The sequence below is a fragment of the Sinocyclocheilus rhinocerous genome, unplaced genomic scaffold, assembly GCF_001515625.1.
Source record: "Sinocyclocheilus rhinocerous isolate Xijiao unplaced genomic scaffold, SAMN03320098_v1.1 scaffold234, whole genome shotgun sequence".
Classification (NCBI taxonomy): Eukaryota; Metazoa; Chordata; class Actinopteri; order Cypriniformes; family Cyprinidae; genus Sinocyclocheilus; species Sinocyclocheilus rhinocerous.
In genome coordinates this window covers 508,675-525,855 of record NW_015644337.1, presented here as the reverse complement: position 1 = coordinate 525,855, position 17,181 = coordinate 508,675, and the positions used below count along the sequence as shown (strand labels likewise).

Genomic DNA, 17,181 nt, shown 5'->3' with positions numbered 1-17,181 from the left:
TGCACACGCTCTGCATTTCTCTCTCTCTCTCTCTCTCTCTCTCTCTCTCATTCAGCTCAGCTCCAACAATGAACTGCTCCAATTATAAACTTATTTTCACATAGCTATGAGAAGTATAATATGCAGGGCTCCAGACTGCGACCATTTTTTCTGCCTGTGCGAGTAAATGCTGTGTGCGGTCGCACTGATGCGACCACCGCCTATCTTATTGATTTATTGTTGTTGTGCTTTTTGATTTAGAATAACAATGAATCCATCTTTTGTTTTAGTCTTAAAAAAATGAAAGGTGTGTAAGCAAAACAGTGACAACAAGATCACAAATTCGAAAGTGAAAGCATCCGAAACCCGCAGCTTAACACAGCAAAAGAGAAACTCCCATTCATTAAATACAAATCACAAATAATAGCCTACTACTGATGATAAAGAATGGGTTGAATGTTAACAACTTCGTGTATTTCTGAGGGAGGGGCTTCATAAAAACAGGAAAAGATAAGCCCGTTTCTCAGAGAAGGGACAGAGCGGTATGGAATAAAGGTAAATTATGTGAAAAAGGATGCGTTTTTTTAAAAACGAAGCATTAACACATGTTAGACTGCACCCCATAAACACAATCAAGCCTAGAAAAAAAACAGTCAACCACCCCTTTAAATCAATTGAACGTTTGCAAAAACCTGCCATCCTTAGTTACTGGTGCTATCTCCGACAAGCCATGCCGCTCTCACACTACACATCAAGTTCTCACGCAGTGAAAAATACTTCGCAGAGCAAAGAGGAAACTGACAACACACGACAGGCAATACAGAGCAGGCTACTTCTGGTATGAAACAAGGTCTCAGCTTTTAAATTTTTACATTTTTTAAGAGATACAAACAATAAATACCGTTTTGTGGCTCTTTAATGTGTCGTGAGTCGTGACAGATCGCTGTATTGCCTCAGTTCAAGCCGGGTGTGCCTCACATGTACTGAAAAGTGAAGCTGCAGGCTCTTTGATCACCCCCTGGTGGTTGGCTGCAGTACAAGTCATAAACCCCGCCCTCTCCATATTAACGAACGGGACTTGAGTCAAAATAAAAAAATAAATTACACTTCCAATACAATTTTCCAAAAGATGGTTTTGGTCATTTAAGGTTGTTGTTATCACGCTGATATATGTTAAATTGTTCGTTTTTGTGATAAGTTTGATTTTAGCTAGTAATTTGATGCTATAAAAATGGGGCGTGTCATTATGGTTGATTGGGTGTGCAGGAGTTTGATACCGCTGCTCCACCTCACGACACTACTGCGCAGACACTGGCTCCAAACGAATCTCTACCAGAGATTGTCTTACTATAAGGAGATGAGAGGGTCTGTATTACTTACTATTCGAGAAAGCGTAATGGCTAACTTGGATCATGTGTCCCTTAATAACCAATCACATTTGTGCGACACTCAATCGCCGTTTACGGATACCATAGGAATGAATGAGAAGTGCTGTAAGCTGAATCCCACCTGTCGCAAAAAGTCAGTTACTTCTCTTATAAAACGGCATTTTTTTCGTGGTTAACTCTAAAAATGGTTAAATCCAAAAGTATTGTTTAGTGTAAAACATGTTGAAGATTAGCAGATAGGCTGTCGATTCATTAAATGATAAGCCGTTTCCTCTAAAAAGCTGTTTATTCAGCGAAGTGAAACCTCTCCTCCATTGACATCCATTAAAAAAAAACGGCCTCTGGTCTCCTTTCCCATGTACTGCCAGACCGGAACCGTTAGCTTTAGCCGTTACGCTTTTTCGGCTAATGGTTGCAGGCTTGCCTTCTAGTGGCTTTGTCTCTACTGCACAGACTCTGGCTCCGAATGACGTCATTTACTCAAGATGGCAGCGGCCATACTGAGATGCTTTGGCTTCACTTTTCTATAGTGGAAGGAAGTGGAGACTCGTCGTCCATCTTTTTTTACAGTCTGGTTCAAGCGGTACTCTTCCTCTTTACTAATTATAGCACAAAATGAACATGAATGAACATCAGAACGTATTTTATTTAAATCGCGGAAAGACATCAGTACACACCATTTCAATTGATCCTTCGCAGGGAGCTTGATTTGACAGGTGATCTGACCAATCATAACACAGAATCCACCATTTTGTCCAACAAACAAATCAGACAGGAAAGTAGATTAACCTTGGTGGACTTAAACTTGAAAAATTGTATGAATAAAATGAAATAATTAAATAAAATACCTTCTGATGTTCGTTATGATGTTAATTCGTGTTTATTTCGTGCTTTAAGTAAATATGAAAAGACGGTCAGTTCACGTGCTGCTTGAACTGAGGCAATACAGCGATCTGTCACGACACATTACAGAGAGACAAAACAGTATTTATTGTTTGAATTTCTTAAAAAAACAACAAAATTTGAAAGCTGAGACCTTGTTTCATACCAGAAGTAACCTGCTCTGTCTTGTCTTTCTGTGATTCCTCTTTGCTCTGCAATGTATTTTTCACTGCGTAAGAACATGATGTGTAGTGTGAGAGCGGCATGGCTTGTTGGACATAGCAACAGTAACTAAGGAGGGTGAGTTTTTGCGAAGGGTCAATTGTGACTCGATTCTCCCTCAAAACGCTATTTAGGTTGCTGCCCATGTAGAGCGCTCTAAATCATTTACATGTAAGGCTACATGACACACGGCCAAACTCTACCCTCCTGAACAAATAGCTAAAACCAGTCTAAGATGGTTGGCAGGTTTTATCTGGTCTTCCAGCCTGGTCATTGGTGGTTTAGCAGGCTGGATTTAGAGGGGTTTTGATGTCTTCAGCTGGTCAGGCTGGTCTAACCATTTAAACAGGAGAACGCCTTGGCCAGGATGGGAGACCAGCTTAGCTGGCTTAAACCAGCACTGTCCATCTTAAACCAGCTAAAACCAACCAACCAGGTTGATTTTAGCTGTTATTTCAGCTGAGTATAAAATCTATTGTGAGTTGTTGATTCTCCCTCAAAGCACTAAAGTATTTGAGACATGTGAGGCTACATGACGGTTAGCATACTTTCTTGGAAAGCTGCTGCCTTTGTAGACATCGAGGCAGCTAACTAGGTTTTGAAACAGAGCTGAACACATTAACATTCCCCTAGCAAGATTTTTTGACAGTATAATCTTGCTTTTGAGGGGATTTATTTTCTCGTTACTCATTCAGTTTTGAGGCATAAAGATAAAATGCCACTGAAATGATCTCGATCCAGAAGAGTCACCCTCGTTATTGATGGGCCGTTTTTAATTAAGCCTGATTTTAATGCTCTTGCGATTAAGTCATTTTACCTGTTAATGAGATTACAGCAGATTATCAGATTAAGCTGGTTTTTCACACAGATGACACTCAAGCGTGCCCATAATACTCAGGAGGCTTTCATCACCTCCACTGGGACGCTGTATATGTGTGTGTGTGTGTGTGTGTGAGGTGTATAGATGAGATGAGGCTGTCCAATATCCCACCTACAGCGAGACCGAATTATGCTGCATGATGAATCATGTGGCTGCAATTATTTGATTTATTAATGCTTTGAGCATAAGAGCAAATGTTTTCAATAACATGAGCCATGATGCAATCTTCAGTATCAAAAGTGTATCAGATTTTCAAAGCGCTAATTGAGTTTGTTCTGATGATGTATTCCACTTGATCTGAGGCGCTGGTAAACTTGAGCTGATCAATTACAATAATAATGCCAGTGCCTATGTGCAAAAATGGTATGAGGTTTTTGGTTTGCATTATGAAGAGAAATTGCTCTTTTGATGTCTCTAATGGGGAGAATTCAGAAGATGTTCCATTCACAGTTTATGACCAAATATAAAAGACAAAAGGTTCAAAGCTAAAATCGTCAATCCAAATTCCACTGAGACAGAGAAAGCATAACGCAAACCACAAAATCTGTCTGGAGAACAAACAGAGGAACAAGAAATGAACTGGAGAACTATACAGGTCACAATCTTTAGAAATGGATTTTAGCCATTTGCCTAGGTGATTGCTTAGTAGCCCAAATTAAAAGTACACCCCCAGATTTAGAAAAATCAACAAGTTATATAAGGATTTTTCAAACCCCCAACCTAAACATTACAGTTTGGCACATAACTTGTTCTGCAGTGATCGTAGTGCTAGTGCTAGAAAGAGGTGCACTTTAATTTTGATGGTGGGTTATGTGATGGTTTCAGCTGACACAGGTTCTGCTCTGAGGTCTGTCTCTGCGTTTGGAAGCAGCTTGATGTAGATGGTTCCAGTGGAGGGTCCTCAGGGAGGCTGAAGTGGAAGTGTTGGCATGGTTTTGGCATTTTCTGTAGCTGTGGGAATTTGTTTCAGCAGAACAGGTTTGCACAGTTTTTTAAAGCCCAACAATAATTACCAGGATGTTGTGAAACCCAGAGAGACCAAAAAAGAAAAATAATAAAATCTGTGAAAAACTCTATATAAGAGCAGGAACACTGTGAGAGATACACCACAAAAAAGAGTCTGAATAGACTGAGCTATGTTGCTAGGGTGTTCTGGGGCCGGTTACATAAACATAGCCACTATGTTAAAACGGTGTCTTAAGAACAAATTCGACCAACTAGTAGTTTGCAAAGAGGTAATCCGACTTACTTTTTGGATTCAAATTACACCATTCTTCCTTTAAAAAGTTATGACCAGCCTTAAAGAAAAAAAATAGATAACTTTTTATAACTAGTCTAAGTAGTTTATGCAACCGGCCCCTGGTTGGTTTAAGTGCATTACTATGTGGTTGCTAGGATGTTCCGGAGGTTTTTTTTTTTAATTTATTGTTATTATGTCTGAGATGCACAAATGTCCTGCTCCAGCTTTGTTTGAAACTATTTTCATTGGTGAAACAGGAAAAAAACAGAGAATATTGTGTCTAAAATGTAACTCCCTCAATATTAACTTGCTATTATTACATTTTTTTTTAACTGTTGTATATAGTTAATATCACATTTGCGATCACGCACACGTGCTAAAAGGAAAATGACACTCTTGCTTGCTATAACTTTAACCATATCATATCTTATAAATATAAAAAACAAAACCCAGGGATATTTTTTGCTTTCGTAGCTTGAATTATAGGGGCATTTTAACTGCATCCAAATAAGCTTAATCACGCAGTGTATGATTTTGGACTCTCAAGATGTGCTTTTGTTCATTTTTTTTTTTTTTTTTTGCAAAGTGACATAATTGTTATTGTCAGCTTGCATTTCGTTTAAACAACAGTTACGATATTATCGCAGATGACAAATAGGAACACTCCTATTGCTAGGGAGTTCTCTGTGGTTTTAACTGTGCTGCTATTTTCTTGAATGTTTGTTCTGTGTTGTTTCTAGTATGTTGTTATGCGGTTGTTAGGGTGTTTTAGGTGGTTACTAGTGTGCTGCTTAATGACCACCAACAATAAGTACAGTATGAAAGTAAAATCTGACATATCATGCTTTCATTCTTTTTATACTCATATCCTTGAGTCATAATTGATATGACTTGATGTTAATTAAATATGGAGATTGCCGAATATTGTTGAGAAAACATCTGTCTGACTGTTTTCACAGGCATATGCTGAATGTGTCCTGGGAGAACACTGACTTTTCCTTCAACAGTGATGGATATCTGGTCAACCCTTCCATGATCATAATCACTCTGGACCGCGGGAGACAGTGGGATAAGGTATGAATGTTTTAACCTGTAAAACTATAAAACATTTCATTTTCTTCTGCCATATTCGATTCAAAAGGTTGCATCTCCAATGGCGTCATCAACTTTAATGCACCAGGTTTCATTGCCTTCAGGCTAGTTGTGAGTCAAAATGCCATAGATAAATAGCACATACACCTTAGCGTTATTAGTTTGAAACGCATCAACTTTCACTTTTTATGTTCAGAGAATGGAAATGGGAAGCGTCCTATTAAATATTTATGTTTTTACCAGAGTTAGATGACATCGTCTGTGCACTGTCTGCTTTTATGAGCAAACCATTCTCAGATGCACTACATTTTTATAGTGGTCACCATGAATGATTGCACATCCACACGGTTCGGTTCGTCTTCACACATCAGCGATTGCAGGAGATACAAATTGAATTCAATTAATTCATGGAAATGCGCACAAAAAAACATTTCAGTGAGTACTTTCATGCAGCCCCAACACTGTTTACACGGCCAGTGGGAAAGGTGCCCAAAAAGACACCAGTTTGTTTTGGTTCAGGGCCTCAAAAAACTGCGTCCAGCAGTCTTTAAGCAATTACTCGCTATTGATATTTTCTTCAGGTTGGACTCGGTTCATATTGGGTGTGGAATCTCGCCCAAAGCTTCCTGGCAGAGGCCACGCTTTTTTCCCCTCCAGGTGGAGTGAAGTTATATCAGGAACTGAGAGTGATGCAATGCTGGTCTGGATCACCACAGAGAGAGAAAGCCATACAAAATGGAGCAAAGCTCCAAATGAGATGTCGGCCTGAGATTCTGGTTTGGTGTCAGACTCGACACAGTCATCACTTTGTGCTGAACACATGCAGACTGCTGTAATCAGATGCTTTCTGCTATTTAAAACAAGGTGGAATCTCATGACAATGGGATTCTGTCACTTTTTACACTGATAAGATGTTGATACAGAGCTAGCAAGAGCGTGTTTTTCAAAACAACCAAAAATATATGTTTTTTTTTTTTCAGTTTAATTGGCATACATGGACCAAAAAATAACATCCTCCCTGTGGAAAATCGGAAAACCTGCTCTTTCATAACTCAGGAGACTTAGTGAACTTAGATTAAATATCAACTTTATATCAAGCCTCAGAAGTATGGAAGCCCATTTCTGCCACTTATTAAAAAATAAAAAAGGTAATTGCAATTTTTTATCTCAAAATTCTGAATTTTTCTCTGAATTATATTATATAAGCTCACAATTTCGAGTATTAAAGTCAGAATTGCAAGTAAATATCTTTTTATGTCTTTTTTTTCTCACAGTTGCTAGTTCATATCTGACAATTCTGAATCAATTCTCAGTATTGTGAGATATAAACTTGCAATTGTGAGAAAAAAGTCAGAGTTACGAGTTCATATTTTGCAATTCTGAGAAAAAAAGTCAGAACTGCAAGATGTAAACTTGCAATTGTGAGAAAAAAATTCAGAATTGTGAGATAAAAAGCAATTACCTGTTTTATTTTTTATTTAGTGGCAGACACAAGCTTCCATACAGAAGTTTCTCACTAGAGCTAAGAATGTAGATAGTTTAGCTGAGATATTACAAGAATTTGATGTAGAATATTGCTCTCCATTTAATCTCACTGCTGTCTAGGACAGTTCACCCCCAAAAATTGTGTCATTATTTACTAAACTTCATGTCATTACAAACCCATTTGACTTTATGGTAACACTTTATTTTAAGGACCAATTTGTAACTTGTATCAATCACTTGTATCAATCACAAACTTGTAACAATCACTTGTAACAAGTTGTTTATTAGCATGCATATTACTAGCGTATTGGCTTTTTATTATTACTTATAAAGCACATATTAATGTCCTATTCTGCATGACCATATTTTATATCCCTTAATCCACCCCATACCTAAACCTAAAAACTACCTTACTATTAATAAGCAGCAAATTATGAGTTTATTGAGGCAAACTTTGGAGAATTGGTCTCCAAACTAAAGTGTGACTGACTTTTTTTTGTGGAACGCAAAAGGAGAAATGTTGAAGGCTGTGCCATTTGCTTATTTCTACTGGAAACGGATGCTTTCAAGCTTCAAGCAAGATAATAATCCATCATGAAGTATCGTATAAGTAGTCCAGATATGATCTGTGCGCTATTTTTGTATGTAGTGTTTGGTAGCTTTGTGTGAGAAATAGACAAAGACAAAATATACAAAATAGAAATAGTATATGATGGCTTAGATTTTTCACGCAAAGCTATCCTGTGGCTTTAGGAGACATTAGAAGTAGTTTGGACTACTTTAATGATAATTTAATGAAGTTTTTGCATCCTTTTAGTAGCTTTAAAATTCTGGTTCCTATTGCAAGCGTATGGCCATGAGTCTTTCTCCTTTTGTGTCCCACGGAAGAAAGAAAGTCGTACGGGTTCAGAGCGACATGAAGGTGAGTAAATGATGACAGAGTTTTCATTTTTCTGTGAACTCTTCCTTTAACAGATATTTCTCCCTTTGTGTTGCAGTCACTCTAGCTTTGTTATCTACTGTCTTTGAGCCTGATAAACAAAGAGTGAGATTTTTTACTTTCTTCAAAGAACGAGGCCTCTTTTATCCTGTTCACGTATTCACAAGGAGTCTTGCTGCATGATGACAGCAGGCATGATGAACTTCTTTTAATGAAATGGATTGTGTCTCTGTGTTGTACACGTGACTCTCTCAGCTCTTGTTGACGATCTGTCTCTCATGGTAAAGTCCATTGTCCCTTGCCTCAGGTGGGAGATATACAACTCTTATCTATGGCTGTTTTGCACATCTATTTCAGCGCCGGGCTGAAAGAGTGCTTTTCCATTCCAGGCCTCTTTGCTTTGCTGATGTAATTTACTGTGCAGGTAATTTATTTGGCAGCAGATTGTACTTTTCAAACACAGTGAGGCTGAAGGCCGGTGATAACTCTTTCCTTATGGCTTGGCTAGTGTCGTCTTCCAATGACACCTTTTTGTCAGAAGCTGCTAAGGTGCCCTCAGGTGCGAGAGGAGAACATTAAGGAGGAGACACCAGAGGTTGGCCTTGCTTCTTTCGCTGTGCTGTGATCCAGAGTAAAGCTGCAAAGACCTTCTCCACTGTGTCTGCAAAAGAATTACTGCAAGATAGAATAAAATTGGTAGTTGAATTGAGACATATTATAAAGCAAAGATAAGCGGATTGCTCCCGTCTTTATAGTAAATAAGTTGCATGTCCACTGTGCACATCCAATTGTGGGTATTGATTTCTTTTCAGTTTTTGTGGAATTCTGAAAAGTATGATGACCATCATAATTACTATGATCATCAATAATATGATAACTAGCAGTATAAATTACTTTATGATTATATGATGACTGACACTATCATAATCAGTACTATGATAACTAGCAGTATAAACAACCTTACAGTTACTAGAAGTATGATAATCAGCATAACTGACATCATAACTACTCTATAATCAGTACTATGATAATTATCATTATAGACAACTTTATGATTACTAAAAGTATGATCATCTGCAATATGATAACTGACATTATCATAACAAGCTTTGTGATAATCAGTATGATAACTAGCAGTATACACAACTTTATGATTACCAAAAGTATGATAATCACCAATATTATAATTGACATTATCATAACTATAGTAGCACTGATAATCAACACTATGAAAAACAACTTTATGATTACTATCACTATGCTAACCAAGATTATTATAACTAGCTCTGTATGAATCAATATATAATAACTAGCAGTTTAAACAACTTAATGATTACTAGCACTATGATAATTGACACTATCATAACTAGTTCTGTGGTAATCAGTAAATACTATGATAACAAGCAGTATAAATTACATTATGATTACTAGCATTATGACAACCAGCATAAGAGAATTGTTACACTGTCTTAACTAGTACTGTGATATCCAAGACTATCATAACTAGCAGTATATACTGCATAATTGTTAGCACTATGATAACTGACACTATCATAACTAGTACTATTATAATCAGTACTATGATAACTAGCAGTACAAACAACTTTATGGTTATTAGCACTATGATAACCAGCACTATGATATAAGATAACCTTAACTAGTTTTGTGATAATCCGTACTAAAACTAGCAGTATAAAACATTATAATTACTAGCACTATAACTAACATTATCATAATCGTATGATTACTAGCACTATGATTGCCAGAACTATGATAATTGATACTATTATAATTAGCACTGTGATAATATATGCTATGATAACTAGCAGTATAAACAACCTTATGATTACTAGCACTATGATAATTCACACTGTCATAACCAGCACTCTGATATTACAGTGTGATAACCAATGTTATGATAAGCAATGCAATTATTATTAGCAATGCTGGCATTGTTGTGTTTCATGAATTTAGATGGCTGAGAAGTGGCTCACTGAAGCAGGCAGCATTTATTATTGTAATTAAGTATTGCATAACTTTTGACCAAATCTATGTTTGGATATAAGGACTATCACTTTCCAAAGAACTGTGCATGACTTAACTGCTTATATGAGTTATTTTATGAGTTAACACAATGTAACTATTTGTCAGAAAAGGAACCACAAGTGGGATTCCAGTCAGGGACCGATTTTACACCGGATGACTAAGTGTGGACAGTCTCTTGCTTAATAAAAACAGTAATTAGTTTCACTCTGTGGTTTTGAGTTTTCCCTGAGCTGTGGTCTATATGTTGATGAAAGGAGCTAGCCGATATATTACAATTTGTCTATATTGCAAAGCACCATAAAATCTAATGAATATAATTATCACACAAAGATTACTTGCATCCGAACTAATAAAGCGTAACCGGCAGAAAGTGCTTACTCTGAGATTTGCATCGGCTTGGAATCATTTAAATACAGCCTTGCTTTCATTTCCTTGATTAGGTTGAAATAGAAGTTCTCATATTGTATATGGCACTTTTCTCATGGGTCTTGTCTTTGCTCTAACAGGACTAACAATGATGTGTGTTAAACCCATTGAAGAGGAAATTAACAAAAGCCTCTAATTCTGCACAATGAATACATAACAACCCAAGTGTAAACACAGCAAACAGAGAAAAATGAAGATAAATAACAGTCCCTCAAGTCCTTTATTTTGCACATTTGGATACTTAGAATGCATAAAATAGAGAGGGAAAAAAACATTTTGACAAAGTTTTGGATTTCTGCCTTTGTTTTATGAGTGTACGCTATTTCTTTTAAACCCCATGAATAAATTCAGCAGCTTTAAGCTTTAAGCACATTAAATTCTCTCTCTTTTTAACAGGTGGGGAATTATGAGTCTGGTATCCTGCAGATGAGGTATCCTGTCTGGCCACGTTATGGGACCTTCCTGGAGCCTGTGTCTGATAACCGTCACTTGACAGTGGCCACACTGGAGGAAAGGCCTTTTGTGATTGTCGAAGCTGTGGATCCTGTTACTGGCACCTGCCTCAGTAACACTGTCCCCTGCAGACGGCAGTCAAACAAGACAGAAACGTAAGTAACCGTGTTTTTTGGTCTTCATAATGATTAAAGTTCAGCTAAAAAGAAAATTCTGTCATCATTTACTTTCCAAAACCTGTATGGACAAAGTTTGGTTGAGTGCGCACGTTCACTGACTGAATTCTGCACGCTCATGAATTCTCTCATCATAAAGAAATGCAGAAAATATGTAATAAAGAGATTCATTTTGCAGCTTCAGTGATTACAATGGGATTTTTTTGCATAACTTGCGCTAGACTCTACTCACAATGCAAACAAATACAGAAACACACTGCACATGCGTTGCCAAGCTGATAAGGATGTTTTCTTAGTTTGCTGGTGTTTTTTCTATTTGCATGTGTTGCAGTGTGTTGAGCTCTCTCGGCCACCGTACTTCCATAATTGAATGCATTCTTGCAGAAAAAAAACATATAAACATAAAAAACATAATTTATTGCCAGTGATAAGGTAAATACCCAGAAGCCTCTTTGGTAACCTTTTCCAGTCAGAAGCTGCAGTGGTCATTATCAGCCAACCACAGAGCACAGTAAACTCCTGACATGCATGCTTGAGCACTTTATCAAAGGATAATTAAGGAGACCTGGGCTCATCTTAAGGGATAGAGTCTTTATCATATTACTGAACAGAATGAGAAAATGTTACTGTCTAACTGTTTCATTGCTCTTCTGTTGGATATAATTCTGGTTGCAGATGGTCAGGTGTTGCTGTTATTTTGAGATGCCAGATTTTTGCAATAATGAATTAGATAAAGCAATATGAGACAGATGTCAACATGGAAAAGGGAAACAGAAGGATAAAGGGAATTAATAAATCTTTTATTCTTTAATTCTTTTCATACGTCCTCTATGGACAGTTGGACATGTGACCACACTCTACATGCAGTGCAGAAAAATGCTACTAACTTAATGTCTCGGTTACGTGTGCAGCCTGTTGTGTGCAACCCACTCGACACGGGAAAACCACCGACGCTGAAGCGCCGTACCACCTGCACGAGAGCTCAATAATCGCATGCCAATGTGCATTGGTCGTTTAGTTTACACTCGAAGTAGATTGGTCTCTCTAAGCGAGATCCCAATTCGTCGGTCATCCGACGTGACGTCGAGAGTGACCGACTGAAAGGGAACTATGTTTTTCAGTATGTAGCATTGGAAAGTCTGATTAATTTGAGTGATTATTTATAAAATTGTAATTATACTAAATTACACTTTAGTATAGGGATCAATTCTCACTATTAACTAATTGCTTATTTGCATGTTTATTATTAACATATTGGCTGTTTATTAGTATTTATAAAGCACATATTCTGCATGACCATATTCTATATCCCTAATCCTACCCAATACCTAAACTTCACAACTACCTTACTAACTATTATTATGCAGCAAATTAGGAGTTTATTGAGGCAAAATGGTTTGTTAATAGCGAGAATCAGACCTTAAAATAAAGTGACTGTTAATTTTACTTTTAAAAAATCTGTCATGCCATCAGAGTAATTTGAGAATTATATTATATTATATTATATTATATTATTGACATCTAAAACCTCTTTTAGTTTATGCTTTTTTCATGGCACAAATATGTATTATTGTTACTGTAAAAAAAAATATCCGTATATTGTTACCGTATAGACTTTTTTTTTTTTTTTACCAAAGAATGATATAGTATTGTAAATAATTGTGCATACAGTATACAGTACTGTGCAGCCATTAGTATTAAAAATGGTTTTAAGTTATTTCTCTTTTGCTGCAGTGTGTCAGTAGGAAATATGTTTATATTTCCAAACATTTCTTGTGCCATTAATTGTTATAATCCAGTGAGATTTTTGTCTGACAACAGCCAGTGCTGCACACAGAGATCTGATCTGATCATCATCCAGTCTGTTTGGAATGACATGAAGACACAGAACAAACTGAGACACACTCAATCCAGAAGAACTGTGGCAACGTCTCCAAGACGCTTCAAGAAACCTACCTGCAAAGCTGCCTAAAAAACTATGCGCAAGTGTACCTAGAACAAAAGCTGCTTTAAACGCAAAAGGTTGATTTGATTTAGTTAATAGAAGTTAATTGATTTAAAAAAAAATCTATTTATGACATTATTTTTGAAAGCACCCTCACTTTACCGCATGTTTACACAAGTGCCTAAAACTTTTCACAGTTCTGTAGATTACAGGTATTTCTTCAAGTGCCTTGCAGAGTTCTGTCTTAGTGTTTTTCTGAATTATTTTTTATTAATTGGCAGCTCTTGTTGTAAAGCTTTAGGATCAGTTGTCTGTTTTTGGTCCTTCACAACCTGAGAACTGCTAGCGTTCAGCTCTGGTGAAGATAACTGGATACTCACAGGACTGTGTCTCACCTCATGAGAACTGAGTGGTAATTAGCAGAGCTGATTAAAGCTGCGCTGGACTCAGCGGAGGGTCTCAAACTCCTCACACTCTGCCTCCTCTCTCCAAACACACACGCTGTTGTGGTAGGCCCATTAACATGTTATTTAAGAGTCATTCCCTCAGGATGTTCTACTCATTACTTTCAGGCCAAATCTGAAGGTCTCCCGGAAACAGCTGAAGTAAAAAAAAACAAAGCAAGTTAGCATGGATGGGACATAGACCTACAAGATAATTTAACAGTAGCCGCAAAAGAATTTGGACACTTACAGCATACTTAGATTGTCAGAATGTCATTGCATTGCAGTCCAAATCTGTCCAGATATGTTTTGAGGGGCTGGGCTGCCTGTGTTGTACTGCATGTCTGTTGATGCTGTGACTGATGTCAAACAAATAGTTGTGTGGTTTATGGTGATGATAGCGTGTGCTATTGTGTGGGTGGGTGTTTAGTGTGACTCATTGCCTCTAATCCCCTTTATGCCACACACCATTAGTCAAGAGGTTACAGGGAAGGTTAGAGAGCGTAGAGTGTCATTAGAGCGCTCTTTCTTCCTCTCTCCTTTTCTTTCTCTCGTTTTTGTCCATCTTTATTAGTACTGCTTTCTAAGGCATGCATTTGAACAAACGTTTTACCTTAAAGGGTTAGTTCACCCAAAAATGAAAATTAGCCCATGAATTACTCACCTTCAAGGCATCCTAGGTGTATATGACTTTCTGCTTTCAGACGAATCCTGTCGGAGTTATATTAAAAATTGTCTTTGATTTTCCAAGCTGTTTAATGGCAGTCAGCGGGTGCTGCAGTGCATCAGTCCAAAAGAAGTGAAATAAAGCGCATCCATCCATAAAAACAGTTCCTCAAACGGCTGCGGGGGGGTGAACAAAGGCCTCCTGTAACAAATCGATGCATTTTTGTAAGAAAAATAAACATATTCAAAACGTAATAATCAATTTAATCTAGCTTGTGCTCACTGTTGTACGCGGAAGCAGCTCCGGGCGGATGACATAAGACATCGGCGTTATGCATGCGCCGCTCAGAAGTGACAAACGCGGAAACGCAGGGGAGAGATCAAAACAAAACAACGGTCACGAATTAGAAGTACAAAACGAGGATTTGTAAAGAAGAATGTCAGAGGATTTCGGAATATAAGTCAAGAGGAGACTGGTTTTCCTTCGCTAAAGTAAGGAAACTTTGCTTCCTTTGCTCCTGTTAACAAACGTTGGTTTTCACGAGACTCACCGGCGCATGCGCAACGCCGACATCTTACGTCATCCTCCCAGAGCTGCTTCCGTGTACAACTGTTGACACAAGCTAGATTAAAGTGACTATTACGTTTTGAATAATGATATTTTTCTTACAAAAACGCATCGATTCACTACAGGAGGCCGTTGTTCACCCCCCGGAGCCGTGTGAGGCACTTTTTATTATGGATGGATGCGCTTTATTTCATTTCTTTTGGACTGATGCATGCAACACCCGCTGACTGCCAAGCTTGGAAGATCAAAGTCAATTTTTAATATAACTCTGATTGGATTCATCCGAAAGAAGGAAGTCATATACGCCTAGGATGGCTTGAGGGTGAGTAAATAATGGGCTAATTTTCATTTTTGGGTGAACTATCCCTTTAAGTTTTAAGTAACTTTGGTAACTTTCCCTGCACCATTTGCACTTCAGAAATGAATGTTACTTTAGGAGAGGTGTGCTATGAGACCACAATATCACAGAGACGTTAGGCGCTTTCGCACCGCATAGTTCTAGGAATTTAGTTCCAGGAACTACTGTAGCCAGCATGGCTAGAGAACCAATTTCGCTTCGAATGTGTTTGGCCAATCAGCGTACACTTACGTCACTGGTATAGTTCTGTTTTAGACCCTACTCTGAAGTTGGAATGCAATTATGAGTGAGAACAGAACTTATATACTCCAGGTGTGGAGTGATGATTGGCTAGATCTATGAGTAATTAATGACGTGACAGAGTCTTACCAGTAGATCTTGCGTTAGAGCTCTCATTTCCTGCAGTGCGAACATGCCAAAAAGCGGCAACTTCCACCAATAGTTCTAAGAACTATGAAAAGGTTTCTCCGGTGTGAAAGCCCCTTTGAGCTTGGACTCTTTTGACTTGGGCCAGTATGTAACAACACCCCAGTAACCACCCAGAAAACTGTTGCAACCTCCTGCCAACACCCAAGGAACTATCCAGAACCAGCTAGAAACCACCTAGAAAACCCTAACAACAACCTAGCAACCATCCAGAACTTTCAAACTACCTCCCAGAACACCATAGCTATCACCTACTCCAATATTGTGGCAGCAGGTTTTTCATGAGCAAACACTCAGATTTTCTTCAGGAAATGTTTAAATCCACCTCTATACTGCTTACACTCACACACGCACACACACACGCGCGCACACACACACACACACACACACAAAGGAGTGTTCATGCTCCCTTTATTGCCTGCAGTCCATGTTAAACCAATATGGAGGCCTGCTGTTGTTTTCCAGGGTTGTAATTCTGGTTGTGAATCCAGACTGAAGATCTGGCTGAAGGCTGTGCTGTTTATTTTTCCTCAGGCGTTGTGAAATGAACCGGAGCTCTGAAAACAAATAATGCTCAAGTGCAGAAAGCTGAGCCAAAATAATGCTCCTGAAGGCACACATTTAAGCTCAAATCACAAGTGCTCGGGAAACATTTTAAGCGTATCGATTGCATTTCTCTAAGTAAGTGAACCTGTTGATGTTGCAGTCAAAGTGTTTCGGATGGCTGTTCTGCCACACATCTCACTAATGTGAACTGGATGGACATTTCTACCACTTCAGTAATGCATTAACCCACTCCCTGAAACTGATGCTCTTCCACACTACAACAGCAAGAATCTGCACTTAATATTGATTTCTGCAATTACTTTCTGCTTTTTAGAGAGAGGACAGGAAGGGGACGGGATCGTGAAATGTAGGAGTCAGGCTCAAACTATGCATTGCTTGCATGAACACCATATCAAAGCGACTGCACATGGTGATCGTGAATTTGTTCTAATATCAACATAAGGTCGGTCCTGTTATAACTGTCAATCAATAAGATTTTAAAGAAAAAACAGGTAGGGTTAGGTTTAGGCTCGAACTATTTCTCTTTGCTCCAGTGAAAAATATTTTCAAGTGTTTTACAGATAGCCTGTAACCAGATGTATTATTTCCACATTGGGTGGATGATGGGGGTTGGTGTTAAAGAATTGTGTTATAATAACCCCTACAAATACAACTCATTATATTCACTATAAACACTTTAAAGGAGACAGACATGTTTGTGAAAGATGTTTTCTCTGTTTTGGAGGGATGATTATTTTTAAACCATACCCTATTTATTGCATCAAAATTTGTTAATACTTTACTGTATTTAAAGGGATAGTTCACCCAAAAATGAAAATTAGTCCATTATTTACTCACCCTCAAGTCATCCTAGGCGTATATGACTTCCTTCTTTCGGATGAATCCAATCAGAGTTATATTAAAAATTGTCTTTGATCTTCCAATGGCAGTTGCATGCATCAGTCCAAAAGAAGTGAAATAAAGCGCATGCATCCATAATAAAAAGTGCCTCACACGGCT

The 17,181-nt window shown here is 37.9% G+C and overlaps 1 protein-coding gene across 1 annotated transcript in view; it reads left to right on the top strand.

Moving 5' to 3' along the window:
- The window catches only part of LOC107758122 (glutamate receptor ionotropic, NMDA 2C-like), a 76,632-nt gene that overhangs the window by 42,419 nt on the left and 17,032 nt on the right, over positions 1–17,181 (top strand). Inside the window, exons 4-5 of the mRNA XM_016575786.1 lie at positions 5,551–5,665; positions 10,977–11,188. Of these exons, the coding sequence (XP_016431272.1) occupies positions 5,551–5,665; positions 10,977–11,188 (327 nt within the window). The remainder of the gene's footprint in view (positions 1–5,550; positions 5,666–10,976; positions 11,189–17,181) is intronic.